This window comes from Aulostomus chinensis, chromosome 13 (genome assembly GCF_037954235.1).
Source record: "Aulostomus chinensis isolate RoL2024-O1b breed Wild chromosome 13, RoL_Achi_v1.0, whole genome shotgun sequence".
In the NCBI taxonomy this organism is placed as follows: domain Eukaryota; kingdom Metazoa; phylum Chordata; class Actinopteri; order Syngnathiformes; family Aulostomidae; genus Aulostomus; species Aulostomus chinensis.
In genome coordinates this window covers 3,596,742-3,609,895 of record NC_141332.1, presented here as the reverse complement: position 1 = coordinate 3,609,895, position 13,154 = coordinate 3,596,742, and the positions used below count along the sequence as shown (strand labels likewise).

The window sequence follows — 13,154 nt, the reverse complement described above, 5'->3', positions numbered from 1 at the left end:
ATCCAAAGGGATTGTTCCCTTTGGATTTTTGATTACTGCAGAAAATAAACTCTGGTGAAGTTCATCAAGATCATCCTCACTAATGAACCACTTTGATGACGGCAGAGGCTTAAATGCAGTGGTTAGCCGTACAAAGCTAACATTAGCCCTATGAAGGAAATACAACACGGTCTCATGGCTTCAACGTCACCAAAACGAAGCTTCGAATTTCTTGTGTTTTCACCTTGTTGTCTTCGACATCCTCTGTCGTCTCCTGAAGACACTGGTTAGCAACCCACATTGTAAGACCCATGAACACTTCAGAATTCACCTGCGTGAACTGAACGAAATGTTAAAAAAACCAATCTTCAGACCTCATTTCAGGCATTTAACCAACAACACACTGACTTGGAGACGAGGGAACCAGGCACTCAGCGATGAGGTTTGATTTGCAGGTTCTAAAACTTCTTCCTGAGCTTTTCTATCTCTCCAGGGGAAGCTGTGTCTCGGAGCCCGCATCATCTGGTTCTTCTCCAGTGCTGAGCTCCATTAATACATTCTGCTTTCCCTCTGATGGTTTCAAACCAAGCAGACGTCGTCTGAGTACCTTGTTTGATCCATATTCTGGATGCATTGGTATTATCTCAAATCACACTGTTCGATTTGCTTGGTTCAGACTAAGCAAAGGCCATACAAATGGTTAAAAAAACAAAAAAAACTTAAAAGTGTATGTACCAGTTTTATTTGTGTACATTTTTAAGTACTTTTGGAAGCGCTGGACTGCAACTGTATATCCTGCTAGTGAATTGTTTGGTTCCTCAGGAGAAACCCGCCTAATGCACGATGGTGGAGGAGCACAGCTCATGAATATTCATGAGGAAAGCGCTACGTGGTTGGTCTACGGTTCAGGGGTCCTCACCTATCAGGCAGCGCTCCAGATGGTTCACTTGGATCCTGATCCCTCATGTGGTCAGACTTTTACAGTTGCTGAACTTTAGGTTGAGGCTATGTTTTCACAGTGCAGCAGGACAGGGCCTGTATGAGCTGGTGCGCCGGGCAAACAGCAGTAATGTGCAGCGCTTGTGCAAATGAAAGGGACGTACAACCAGTTGGGCCAGATTTTTCAACTCCCCTCCAAGGGGTTAGAGTTCTTTCACCGTTCTTGACAACCATTATTGATGACAACAAACCTGCTGTCACACTTTCTAGTGACCCCCCCAGTACTCCCACACTGAGGTTGACTGGATGAGAAATATTTTAGTCATAAATGTCTCAAAAAGTCAGTAACTCCTTGTCTAGACTGCAATTAACTTGTATTCCAGAGTTTATTGTCTGCAGCCCCTGAGGCTGGACATTGGAGGCAAGTTAGTTCAACCACACCAGAGACAACAGCAGGACAGAGGACTGGTGACTGCAGCCCATATTAACATTTCAAACACCAGCGGCGACGTTCACAAACACAACCCAACAGAGATGATACAAGACCTTAGAGGACAGGTTTCTTTGCTTCTCTGCGTTAATGCCCAAGAATTTAACTGACATTTGTCTGGAAGCAGAAGGAGCGATCGTACTGAGCTGCGACAGCGAGAGGAACATGAGTGAGATGAGAAGCGACGCCACAACTCTGTCCTGCAGTCAGGCTCGTGGCACAATGACGAAATGAAACAGCTTTCTGATTAATGGTTTATTGAAATGTGCAATATTGACAAAAATAAAATGCAGCATGACGTATTCTTTAATCAATATTTTTGATTAATTACAAATTGCCATTACACATAGGCAAAAAAAGCACGTTTGCCAAAAATAAATACCTGGATTAAGTGGGCCTTAAGTGACCAGACTGAGGGGGTGCATCCATATCTTACAAGAAATCATCCAAACTGACATAGTGCTTTAAAACATCAAAACTTCCATCACTTGACTAACTTCACTTGACACCACTGGCAAGCTCTTGAGAGATCTGGAAACCTAGAGTGGGTGACTATTTGATACTCAAAGAGATCTTGGGTGGTGTGGTCCTTGAATGACTCCCAGGTTCGTGAGCAGGGCCGGCCTATGGGGCCTGGGTGGTTCCCAACCCCACAGCGTTTGCGTAAGCAGACAACAAACTGACTACCTGCCTGGTTTCCAGTGTGAGTCGGGCTTCAGTCAGCCAGTCTTCCACTACCCTCCGGGCCTCACCTCTCAACTGGTTCACGAGTTTAGCGGCTAACTCCAGATCGCCGTGCTCTAAGCAGAAGCTGGCAAATGCAAGAAGCTTGAATGGGTCTAAATCCTCATTGGTCAGCTGGGTGGGTGGAGCCTCCTGTTTAACCTCAAATAGCAGCGCAGCTTGCAAGTACGACAGGAAATACTGGTACAAGGAGTTGTGAGATTCATCAATAAGGGCGACCCGGCGAACCAGTGAGCGTAGAGAGTAGAAGCGGGCCCGGAGAGAAGCCTCGCTGTAGATGCCACGCTGCAGCGATTCTTCTGGAAAAGCTGATGCCAGAGCCAAGGCAAATTCATTGTCGTGGCAGCTGGCTCGCACGGCCTGAGCAGCCTCCTCCAGAGGCTTGGTGGTGGAGTCAACATCAGCAGTCTTCAAGGTGTAGTTGAGAGCCTCCACGGACAGCCAGAGCTGGTGAGCTTTTCGGGCCTCCTCCTCTGCTACCACATGGCCTGTAGTCAACAGATGGGAGGGGGTTAATGCAGAATAAGATCCAGGCTGTATTATTCAACATTAGGTGCTGGCCTGTGTGTGTGTGTGTGTGTGTGTGTGAGTGAGAGTGAGTGAGTGAGTGAGTGAGTGAGTGAGTGAGTGAGTGAGTGAGTGAGTGAGTGAGTGAGTGAGTGAGTGAGTGAGTGAGTGAGTGAGTGAGTGAGTGAGTGAGTGAGTGAGTGAGAGAGAGAGTGAGAGAGAGAGAGCGAGCAGCTTACTGTCTATGGCCTCCTCCACCCCCTTCAGTCTTGCATAGGCAGTGTTCATATCCAGAGTGAAGTTATCCAGCTGCTCCTGGCTCAGCTGACGGTAGCGGGTCTCCTGCTCCAGCATCTGACTGCTCAGGACCTGAACACACCACACACCCATGCTCATCGGGAATGCTGCTACACAGGTGATCATAGTCGCCCATCCTGACCACGACAGGTGAGCTGACACCAAATTCACAGGAGGCTACGAGCACCACACTGGCGCACTGGACTGAGACACTGCAGCTTCTGCGAGTCCATCTAATGCAGTCCTTCTTAAATAGTGGGGCGCACCCCTGCTGCCGGGGGGGTGGGGGTGGGGGAGTGGTGCGTGTTACCCAGGGGAACATGCTTCTTTTTTTGCTTTACTCAAATTAAGTATAATTTAGGCCTGGGCGATATATCGATTAATTTGAGTTTTTGTTGCGGATCATTAAAAAAATAAAAAATTTGAGTTTTTTACTCCTCTTGCTACGGTAGCAAAAAAACCCACAAAAAAATCATAAATGGAATTATTTGTGAAAAAAATCAGAGATTTTATTTAGCTCTATGGTGTGGGTTTTTTTTGGACCAAGCATGCGCACACACAGCACAGAGCGGGAGACATAAAGTGCAGAGAAAAACCCTGAAGAGACACCGTGGAAGAATATTTAACAGAAAGGGAAAGAAAAGGCGGAGACAGATGGAGGGAATGAGACAAACGACAGTCTCTGGAAAGCTAAGACGAGGAAATGTGACGAAGCGAATGTAGCGCTTGGCTTCCCCATGACTACGGTGGGAGACCAGCAAAGTCTTATTCTCTTCAAATTCTTTGTTGTAAGTCTATCAAAAATATGTATAGTTTAAATACAAGAAAACTAGGATTTTATTTTTTTTTTTATTTCAGGCAAATTGATGGACTTGAAATCTTTTCTGTTACAGACTAAAAAACAATGGTAGTTATTCTTTGTTGAAAGTTCATCTATATTTCTTTATTTTTGGTTTTCTTTAATGTCAATAAGGATACAATGTTATGCAGTGGTGGACTTATAACAATTTTATTGACAAATGACAGTATTTACAGTCGAGGTGGAGAGTGGGGGGGGGGGGCGCACAATGTTCTCTTCTTTCTAGGGGGGGTGTAACAGAAAATAACTGAGAAGTACTGATCTGATGTATCGTGAATTTGACGAAGCTGGATGTCGCTGTGTTGAGGTTACAGCAGACTTTGATAAAATAAAAATAGAAATAGAAGATGGAAATATCTGAAAGAAACCTAAGAGGTCAGACATAACAATACACTCATCTTGATGTGTGTGTGTGAGTGAGAGAGAGAGAAGAATGCAGAATGACCTGCTCAGCCTCTGCTTTCAGCTCCTCCTCCTGAACCTTCAGCACATCTCGGACGTGGTCTGTATGAGCAGCTGCCTGACGCCGGAGCTGAGTTCTCATCTCTGCTTCCATCACCTCCCTTAACTCAGACAGCTAGTCACAGACAGGCAGACATAACCACACACACACACACACACACACACACACACACACACACACACACACACACACACACACACACACACACACACACACAGCTGAATGTGAAACTGGTGAGTATTCTCCTGAGGAGATGGGCGGTATGCTGTATGGTGGAATGTACAGCACGTACTGTTTTTTTGGTGGTATCTTACATGTAACTTTTCAAAGTGTGACACTTGGTACAATATCAGTTTGTTTAGGCTAATCTGCTATTAATCTGCTAACAAACAATTAAACAAATGCAGGTGATCACATGACCTCCTTGGCAGCCCTCCTTGAGGACTTCCTGGAAGACAATCAAGGACCCACTTTGAAAAGTTCAGACTTAATGTTGTTCACGTAAATCAGAATCTGAAATATTTAAATCCAGGCCCAAGCATGTCCAGCTAGGTGCTCCCACTCCAAATGGAAGAGGGAAGAAGTGAGCCGTTTGCATCTCTGAGGAGCAGATTGTTGATGTGCAGTGACTGATGCCTGATCCCCCTCCTCTCCCCTCTGTACCTTCCTCTCCTGCTCCAGTCGGGCCTCCTCCTTGACGTGCTGCAGTGAGGTTTCAACCATGGTCTCCAGGGCCTTCTGATGCTCCAACTTCTGCTGCTCCAGAGCTGCGTCGATGTGGATCTGCTCTCTGACTCTTTGCTCAGCGAGCTCTCGGTTCAGCTGGTCAATGCGACGGTGTGCATGAGCAATCAGGGCATTCAGGTCGTCCGTTGACAGTTTACCAGCTCACACACAAAGAAAGAAAAGTTAGTATGCAAAACATTTCTCTTTTTTTCTACAGAATGGTGAGCGTATCTGAATCAGGAAGGGCACAATCCTGCTCGTAGAGGCCAGTGTGTGGGTGGGATACATGGACTCAAATCGATGGAATTCCTGTTTTAATTGTGTGTAAATATTTGAAAAGCTTGTTACTTTAAGTACATGTACTGAAAGAAAAATATCAGACATAAAACAGGAAATGGGGTAAATGATGGGAAACAATGGTTCCCAGATGGACATGAACCAGAGGCACTGCAGCTCCGGGTCAACCCCACAACATTTAATATCATAAAACATGATACAGTTCACCTGTTGTTCTGTACCTGGATGTACTACAGAGGTGTTGAAACAACAGAGGTAAGAGCTAATCATGTAGCTGCAGCATCACATCTCCTCCCTCTCTCTCTCTATCATCTACTGATCAATATTAGAGGGGCTGGAAAACTCTGTGTGTGTGTGTGTGTGTGTGTGTGTTCTTACTGAGTCCCTTCCAGTTGGCATGGATCTCTGGAGTGAGGCTGCTTACTTCTCTTTGAAACTGCTGTTTGGCTTCATTAACCAGTTCACTGTACTGGGTGACAATCTTTGCCTCTGACTCAGCTGACTGCACCTACACACACACAAACATGCACGCACGCGCACACACACACGCAAACATACACACGATCAACTGTAGTTCTCACAAACATCAAAAGAACATGAGGACACATTTTAGGACGTTTGTAGCTGCTACGCATTGTAAGGCACAATTCAGTTGCTAGCGTTAGCTACCGCTGAGCACTGGCTAACACTGAGCACTGGCTAACACTGACATTTAAGGCAACAACTAACTTACCAGTGGTAAGTTAGTTGTTGCCTGTTTGGTAAGTTACCACAGGGGAAGAGACGATGCACGAGAGGCTGTTTATTCTACCACTGCAGCACATCTTTTTTGCCTTCTCGTTCTTTTCACTGTTGCTGATGGTCTCGATCTATCGCTGTGGCACTAAGAATGTTGCGCGAGTCGAGCAGCAGCCACTGGCAGAGTAGCGTGGATGACGTAGAATGCAGTCTATGATTTGTCCTATCGTGAGAAGCCGCGAGAACATTGAGGCTTCTGTTGTTTCGCCATCCACACGTTTTTATTAAATTATTCAAACGACAAAAAGTCACATCTAGATACTCATAATTCATGACTTTGCAAATAAAAGCTATTTCAAAGTTTACTTGGACATTTTTTTTTAAACTGTCCCGGGATTGTCCCAGACAAAATATACTTGCGTCCCAACAGGATTTTTTAATGGTCCACGGGAAATCGTTAATTTCGAGCCTTCCTGGTGGTAACAAGGAATGTGTGTTCTTACTTTATTGATGACTTTGTCCAAGTCCACCACCATCTTATGGAGATTCTCCTCTGCTGCTAAAAGGACAGGGCGAACCGCAGCCACATTCAGGCCTTTAGACTTGTCGATCACTGACTTGAGACTGTCCAAGGTTTCACTGTAATCAGAGAGGAAAGAGGAGCTGAGATGAGGACTAGTAGGACTACGTGAGAATCCATCATCAATACACCGCACATCAGTACACTTGTAGTAATAGTAGTGGGGATGGAAGTGATACTAGCGCAGTGCGTGTTCTAACAGAACTCTGACTTTGAGATTAAAATCAGTTACATCACAAGACATCAAAGCCATCTTATCATGATGGTCCTACTATCAAACAAATGTACAACAGGAAACGGGGATAATCAGTGTTTATCGATGCAGACATGAGTGGAGAAACGATCTAATCTCATGCGGGTGCATTCAAAAGGTCCCTCCTATCTCATATTAATACCCACTCCTCCTTCACCCAGATGGAAAACGTCATGGGATGAAAGGTTGTTGAGAATACGGAGAAAAGGCAGAGATTCCTCAGTTATTTGGGGTGATTAATCGCTGTAAAATGAGCCATACCACGATCTGTCTGATTCAGTTCAACAGGTGAACAACACACACTAACGTGCATCTTACTTGGCATTCGACAGAGCTGTGGCAGCATCATTCACAGCTGCGTTCCTCTCAGCAAGAGAAACTTCCAGATCCTTCCACTGGGCAGACTTTTCCTCAGGCGGAACCTGAATTTGGGAGAACTGTAGTCACTCAAACGTATCATCATGCCTCTATCAGCTCCTGACAGAACATATCCTGAAGGCCTTTGCTTCACTCCAACAAAGGATGCAAGCCTGGACACCAGCAAACTTATTAGTTCCTCTGCTGCTTCTCCACTCTGCTTTCAAATTGAAACTAAACCACAGTGGAGCTGCATGAGTGAGTCCTTCAACCTAAAAATGATGTAGCATTGTTGGCAGTCAGGTTCCTCTGTCTCCAAGTGAATGGCTTTTTGGAGGGAGATTCCAGTTAAGTGCCAAAAATAAGGTCAGCAATTGTAAATATGTTGATGTTTTGCCCTCACGAATCAAACATATCCGTCAGTAAAAACTGCACATGTGAATTTCAAAGTGCTTGCGTGTCTGAAAAAACAGTGCTTGCTAACAACTGGCTAAATAAGACAACCATCACTGTGAAAACAGAGGAACGTGAAGCTTTGTTGAGGTGCCACTGAAGTCATTCATCTGTGGTGTTGTTCCATCACCGTTAGCTTTGTACTTCTAACCATTGTAGTCACACTTCAGAAAACCTCACAGCGGTCTTCCTTGGTGAAGATGACCACGCTAACTAAAACATGCAGGTCTCATCAACTTTCATTTCCTACAGAGCTGATTTTCTTCAATAATATAAATCAAATAAACAATTTCATCATCTTTTGGAACCCATGGAGGCGCCAACTTCCAGTTGGACTATAAAAAGACTTAATCCCTGCATCCCGTTGTGTTCTATACCTCAGACATAAGAGTTATCATGTATTGTTCGTGAATGTGGCCTGTTGCTGTGTACCTCTGCTTCCATAGCTTCCTTCAGTCTCTGAATGTGGCGTATGATGGCCTGCAGGGCAGCCTCCTGAGCTCCAATAGCCTGCAGTGTTGCTTTAGCTGAGCTGGCCAGCGACTCGTCCAGACTGGCTGATACGGCTGAGATGGACACACACAAGAACATTGAGAGGCTGGGGGAGGGCAGAAGCAGAGTTAGGGTCGATGCAGTCGATCATGTTGCTTGCATACATGTCAGGATGTCCTGCTCCTCCTGGTCTTGTTGAGCCAGTCTGGCTGCCACCTCTTCCACCGGACGCTCTTTCAGTGGCTCCGTTGCCAGGGGCAACTCTATGTCGGGCTGAACAACTGCTGCCACTGGAGCTTCTGTATGGTCATGGCAGTGTTCACACTCCTCTAGAAAACACATGCAATGTAACTTTAATCTCACTAAATGCCTTGTAGCTTCCTCCTCATGTTTCACAGGTAATATGACTGTCAAAGGAAGGTGGTCAGCTGACAGTTACCATGATGGTGTTACCTTTGATTGGTGCTGTGTCACACGGGGCAGGGACTGAGGGGACCTCACTGATGGCTGAGATGATGTGAGTCGCCTCTGCTGAAGCCTCTGGATGGGACACATACAGAAAGGCAGACGGCACCAAATAAGGGACAAAAAAAAAAAAAAAAAGGTAAAAGAGAACGATCATTTACGACCGTCCAGGGTGACTCCCGCCTAATGTCAGCTGGGATAGGCTCCAGCCCCCCGCGACCATTAATGGATAAGCGGTATAGAAAATTGATGGATGGAAAAATTCCCATTTATTCCCATTTTCGTAGTGTTTCATGTCCTCATTCATTCATACTACTCCATGGTCTGATCAAAGATGCGTGAATACTTGTTAACATAACAATACTATCAGGAAACAAAACCCAGCTGAAGTAAGCACGCGTGAGCCCTCGAACAAGCGAAGCATGTGACCACTGAGTCCTACGACTGCTACTACAACTACTAGGAACAAACGTAACGGTGACACTGATGCACTCACAGCTCGGCTTGCAGTGGGTCAGCATTCATCACTGAGTTCACTACTGGTCACTACCACATTTACACAGGCCTCAAAAACAAGTCAAGACATATTGAAGCTACCCACAACACTAAAAAGGCCATTAGGCCTGCATATACTTTATCAATGACTATCATTAATTATTCATCAGTTAATTGTCAGAAGATGGTGGGAAAAGGCCTGAAATGGTATTGACAAAAAATCTGGAACAGCTTTTATTCACAATTCAGAAGTGACTTTTGCATGAAAATGATTGCTAGTTTAGAAAATTGAGGGGCAGCTTGGTTCCGTGAGATCAGCTAATGCAATCACGCCAGAAACCATCTTGTGTCAAAGTCACTGGACTTTGAGGCGGCAGGCGCGGGTGTGGTGACAGCGAGACTGTTGGTTCGAAACAACAATGGCAGCTCCTGAGGTGGTTGGTGTAGAAGCTGCCATAGCGTCAGAGTATTTCCACCGGGAAAATAAGCGCAAAGATCATGACTGAAGGCTTTTCCCAGTGGAAAAATGCCGTCGCTCTTCTACCGACCAGCTTCGGCTTCAACATCAGTTCAACCAGTTCTGACTGGTTGAAGTTAGCGCATGGCGGATGCTGACAGACAGGTGCTTCATCCAATCACCAGCTGGGTGTGTGCTGTGAGCATGTGCCTTTTTCCAGACAGTTTCTACGGGCACCATATCAGGTTAGTCATTTGAGGAATAATTTGTTTGTACTCTACAGTCTAGTGAAAGGCACAGAAACCATCTTACCCTGAGAGTTCTCTGTGGGTGCATGGAAAGAGCAGAGTGCATGAGAACACTTCCATTTTAGCACAACAAGTGAACCGATTAGACGGTAACCATTGGTTATGGAGTCCTGGCTCCAGCAGACTCTTCATACCAGTGTCTTAATATCAGGAACACACAACTTGAAGGAGATACCACGAGTTGGTAGCTAATAGAACAACTGGCTCTAAAGTCCTGTTGAAGAACAATAACTGAAGCCTGGAATCAAACTACTAGACATCAATAGGTGCACACAGTTGAGGCTATTAGTCTTGAGGGGATGCTACATCCAATGGCAGATCCCTCGCAAGACTGCCAGTGCGTACTGAACGAGTGAGTGAATACGCGCTTGTAACGGATGAATGAGTCTCACCCTCAAGGCTCTGTGCTGGCGTTGGGCTTGTCTCTGTGGCTGGATTCTCTTCTGCCACCTTCTCTTTTTTCTCAGACTTAGCTTTGGATGTCTTCACCTGTTTTTCCATCATGGAGGGCGGCTGGGCTGAGTCAGGCTACACAGCAGGAAAACAGACAGTTTGACGGAGGCCTGGCAAGCTCTACTCATTTCTTCCTCTTTAGAGGCACATGTCACGATCAGCTCTGTGCACACGGCTTCACATCGATGACGGACATGAATTTTTGTTAGAGCAGAAACATTTCAATAATTCAAAGTCACTGGATTCATTCCACAGCTCTGCTCTAACGCTCTGTTGTATTCTTGACGCCCAGGGATGCTAAGAATACATCCTGACCTGTTTCTTGACGGGGAGGCCAGTATCTTTGGAAGCCGGTCCCAGAGCCAGACCCAGCAGCTTATCAGAATAAGGGACATTTTTCTCCACAGCTGCTCTGAACTTGTGGTCCCATTTGGCGTAGAGTACCGTACCGCCAATGCCACCGCCTACTGTCACCAATCCAGCCACAACCACTTTAGCAGGTCCACTGTGTTGAAAGACAAAGCAAAGAACGGCCATGTGTCTGATGTCAAAAAACTCACGCAAGAGTCCTGAACAATCATGTGCTGATCAGCGTAACCGACTGTGTTACCTGGGCCCTCCTGATGTGTAGTGCCGACACTGCTGCAGGTTGTTCAGGGGGCTCCTCCCATAGTTCTTCTGCAGAATCAGAATCAGAAATCCTTTATCAGTCCCTTGAGGGAAATTGGTGGATTGCAGTGCTCCATTTCACAGTAAAAAACAATATATAACAAAGAAACAAAATCAAGAATATAAGGAGATATCTTTTAGTACATATTTACATAGAAGCAGGTGGAGAACAGAAAGAGGAGAAAACAGCTGAAAATGCGTCACTGATATGAAGGCTTCCTAAATTCTTACTTATGACGGTGGTCATGTTGGTTAACATTCATTGACATGAGCCTTTTTCAACAAACGACTCCATTTAATTAACATTCAACCGGAACCCATTGACTTCCATAGTTTGTCAGTAACTAGAGCCCTACAGCATTTTTATCTACGATGACTTTTATGACTTTTCACATCAGTAATATATATGTAATATGTTACACACTCCCCTCTGTTGGCTGGCTGGTGTAGTGCAGGTGTATGTGTGTTAACCTTGATCCTGTCCTGTTTCCCACAGGTGCCATGCAGAGGGCTGATGAGGGGCAGCCTATGAAGCCTGGAGTGAACCTGCCCCCGCCCTCGCTGATATCCAGCCGCAGCAGCTGGACCCCTCTCTTTACTTTAGTTCACTCTTTGTTTTAATGGATCCAGCGGTCTCTTTTGTTTGGTTTTATTTCGGGTCGGGCTTTGTTGGGTTGTTTAGGGGTAGAGGGGAGATTTCGGGACTGATGGCTCCTGTGAGCTGGCCTGGGAATCTCTCCCCTTCTTTTGTTTCTTTTGGCCGGACCCATTCATGTTAGCTGGAGGGAGTTTCTGTTGAAGGTTTGTGGTTGTGTTTGGTTTGTTTCTGTTAAATAAATTCACTTTTGGTTGTACACTACTGGTCTCCTACTGTTTGTGTTCAGCCCTTTTCCCCTGAGTCACTTAGGGCTCAATTTGGCTCATATTATCTATCCATCTATCTATATATATTTTTTTTTAATTTTATTTTTTTTCTGTTTTTTGTGCGGAGCGTACAGAGTTTTTTTTAGGTTAAGTATTGTGGTGCTGCTGTAGTTTCCGGAAGGCATAACCCTGGGCACGGACGGCACGTGCAGTCCGAGCTGAGGGGCGTGTCCGCCGGGTCCCTGCAGCCGCGAGTGACGTTGATGTGCGATTACGGATTTTTTCCCCAGATAATATTCCGACGTGTCAAAGCATCAACGACAAAGTTATCAGGGATTTCAGACAAGCATGGGGTAGAGCGAACAAATTTAAATAAAATACCAATATTTTCGCAAATCACACGTCACGATGGACAGTGTTAAGCGTTACGCAGTTTTACCAGCAGTAGATTATACCAGAAAATCTCACAACTGGATGGGAGACCAGCAGCGATGACACATGTTGGACCTGACCTCCGTACTACAATTTAACGCAGCTCAACTCCAGCTCGCTCGGGTGAAATGCTATTAGCCATCTGTAACCTGAAGCTAACAAGCGCTGTCATTACACGTGAGGCCCAATTGCCACCGCTTCTAGTCATGCAGTCTTCACTACAAACTAGAACCGTTGATACAATTTTACCGGGCGCAGCCCAAACGGTTCCCTATAAACTCCGCCTTGGCCCCTTGAGCCAAGCTGTGGGTCACTGAATGACAGCTACAGCTAGCATGCTAATGACATCATGCTAGCTTGCTCGTGGTAGTGAAGAGGTTGGCAGTTTCGAGGCTCTGGTCTTACCCGCACTGTGGAATTAGCTCCTCGAAGACAAACCCTCAACATGGTCCTCGTTCCCCCTTTTCCCCAAATCCAAATCAATTTAACCTGCACAGTAGCAGTGACTCCTCTCCGTGCCTGCTCCTTCTTCTACACCCTCTTCTTCGCGATGTTTAGCTACGTTTGGAACACAAAATGGCCTGGTAGCGCCACCATCTGGTGTGGAATACCTAATTTGATATAATAAAGATAAACAAAGGGAAAAAAAAACTTCTTTGTTTTTTACCTTTTACCAGTTACTCTTAGGACAATTTCGAAATTCAACGTAGGATTTTTGTACCTGAAGATTACTTCCACTTCTACTTTAGAAATTTAAGTGGAAAAATAATCAAAGATAAAATGTAGGATTTATTTGTTACACAGGACTATTCTAGAGGAATCAGAATCCTGGCACTC

The 13,154-nt window shown here is 45.4% G+C and overlaps 1 protein-coding gene across 1 annotated transcript; it reads right to left on the bottom strand.

The window, feature by feature from the left end:
- Window positions 1-1,640: 1,640 nt before the first annotated feature.
- Window positions 1,641-12,887, bottom strand: immt (inner membrane protein, mitochondrial (mitofilin)). The gene is made up of 14 exons (XM_086222779.1): window positions 12,723-12,887; window positions 10,963-11,030; window positions 10,668-10,857; window positions 10,292-10,427; window positions 8,628-8,714; window positions 8,339-8,503; window positions 8,115-8,248; window positions 7,191-7,294; window positions 6,543-6,678; window positions 5,680-5,809; window positions 4,942-5,165; window positions 4,261-4,392; window positions 2,899-3,028; window positions 1,641-2,640 (listed from the first exon to the last, which is right to left on the bottom strand). Exons 1-14 carry the CDS (start codon window positions 12,762-12,764, stop codon window positions 2,033-2,035), a joined length of 2,286 nt encoding a protein of 761 aa, XP_086078905.1. The 5' UTR covers window positions 12,765-12,887; the 3' UTR covers window positions 1,641-2,032.
- Window positions 12,888-13,154: the final 267 nt, after the last annotated feature.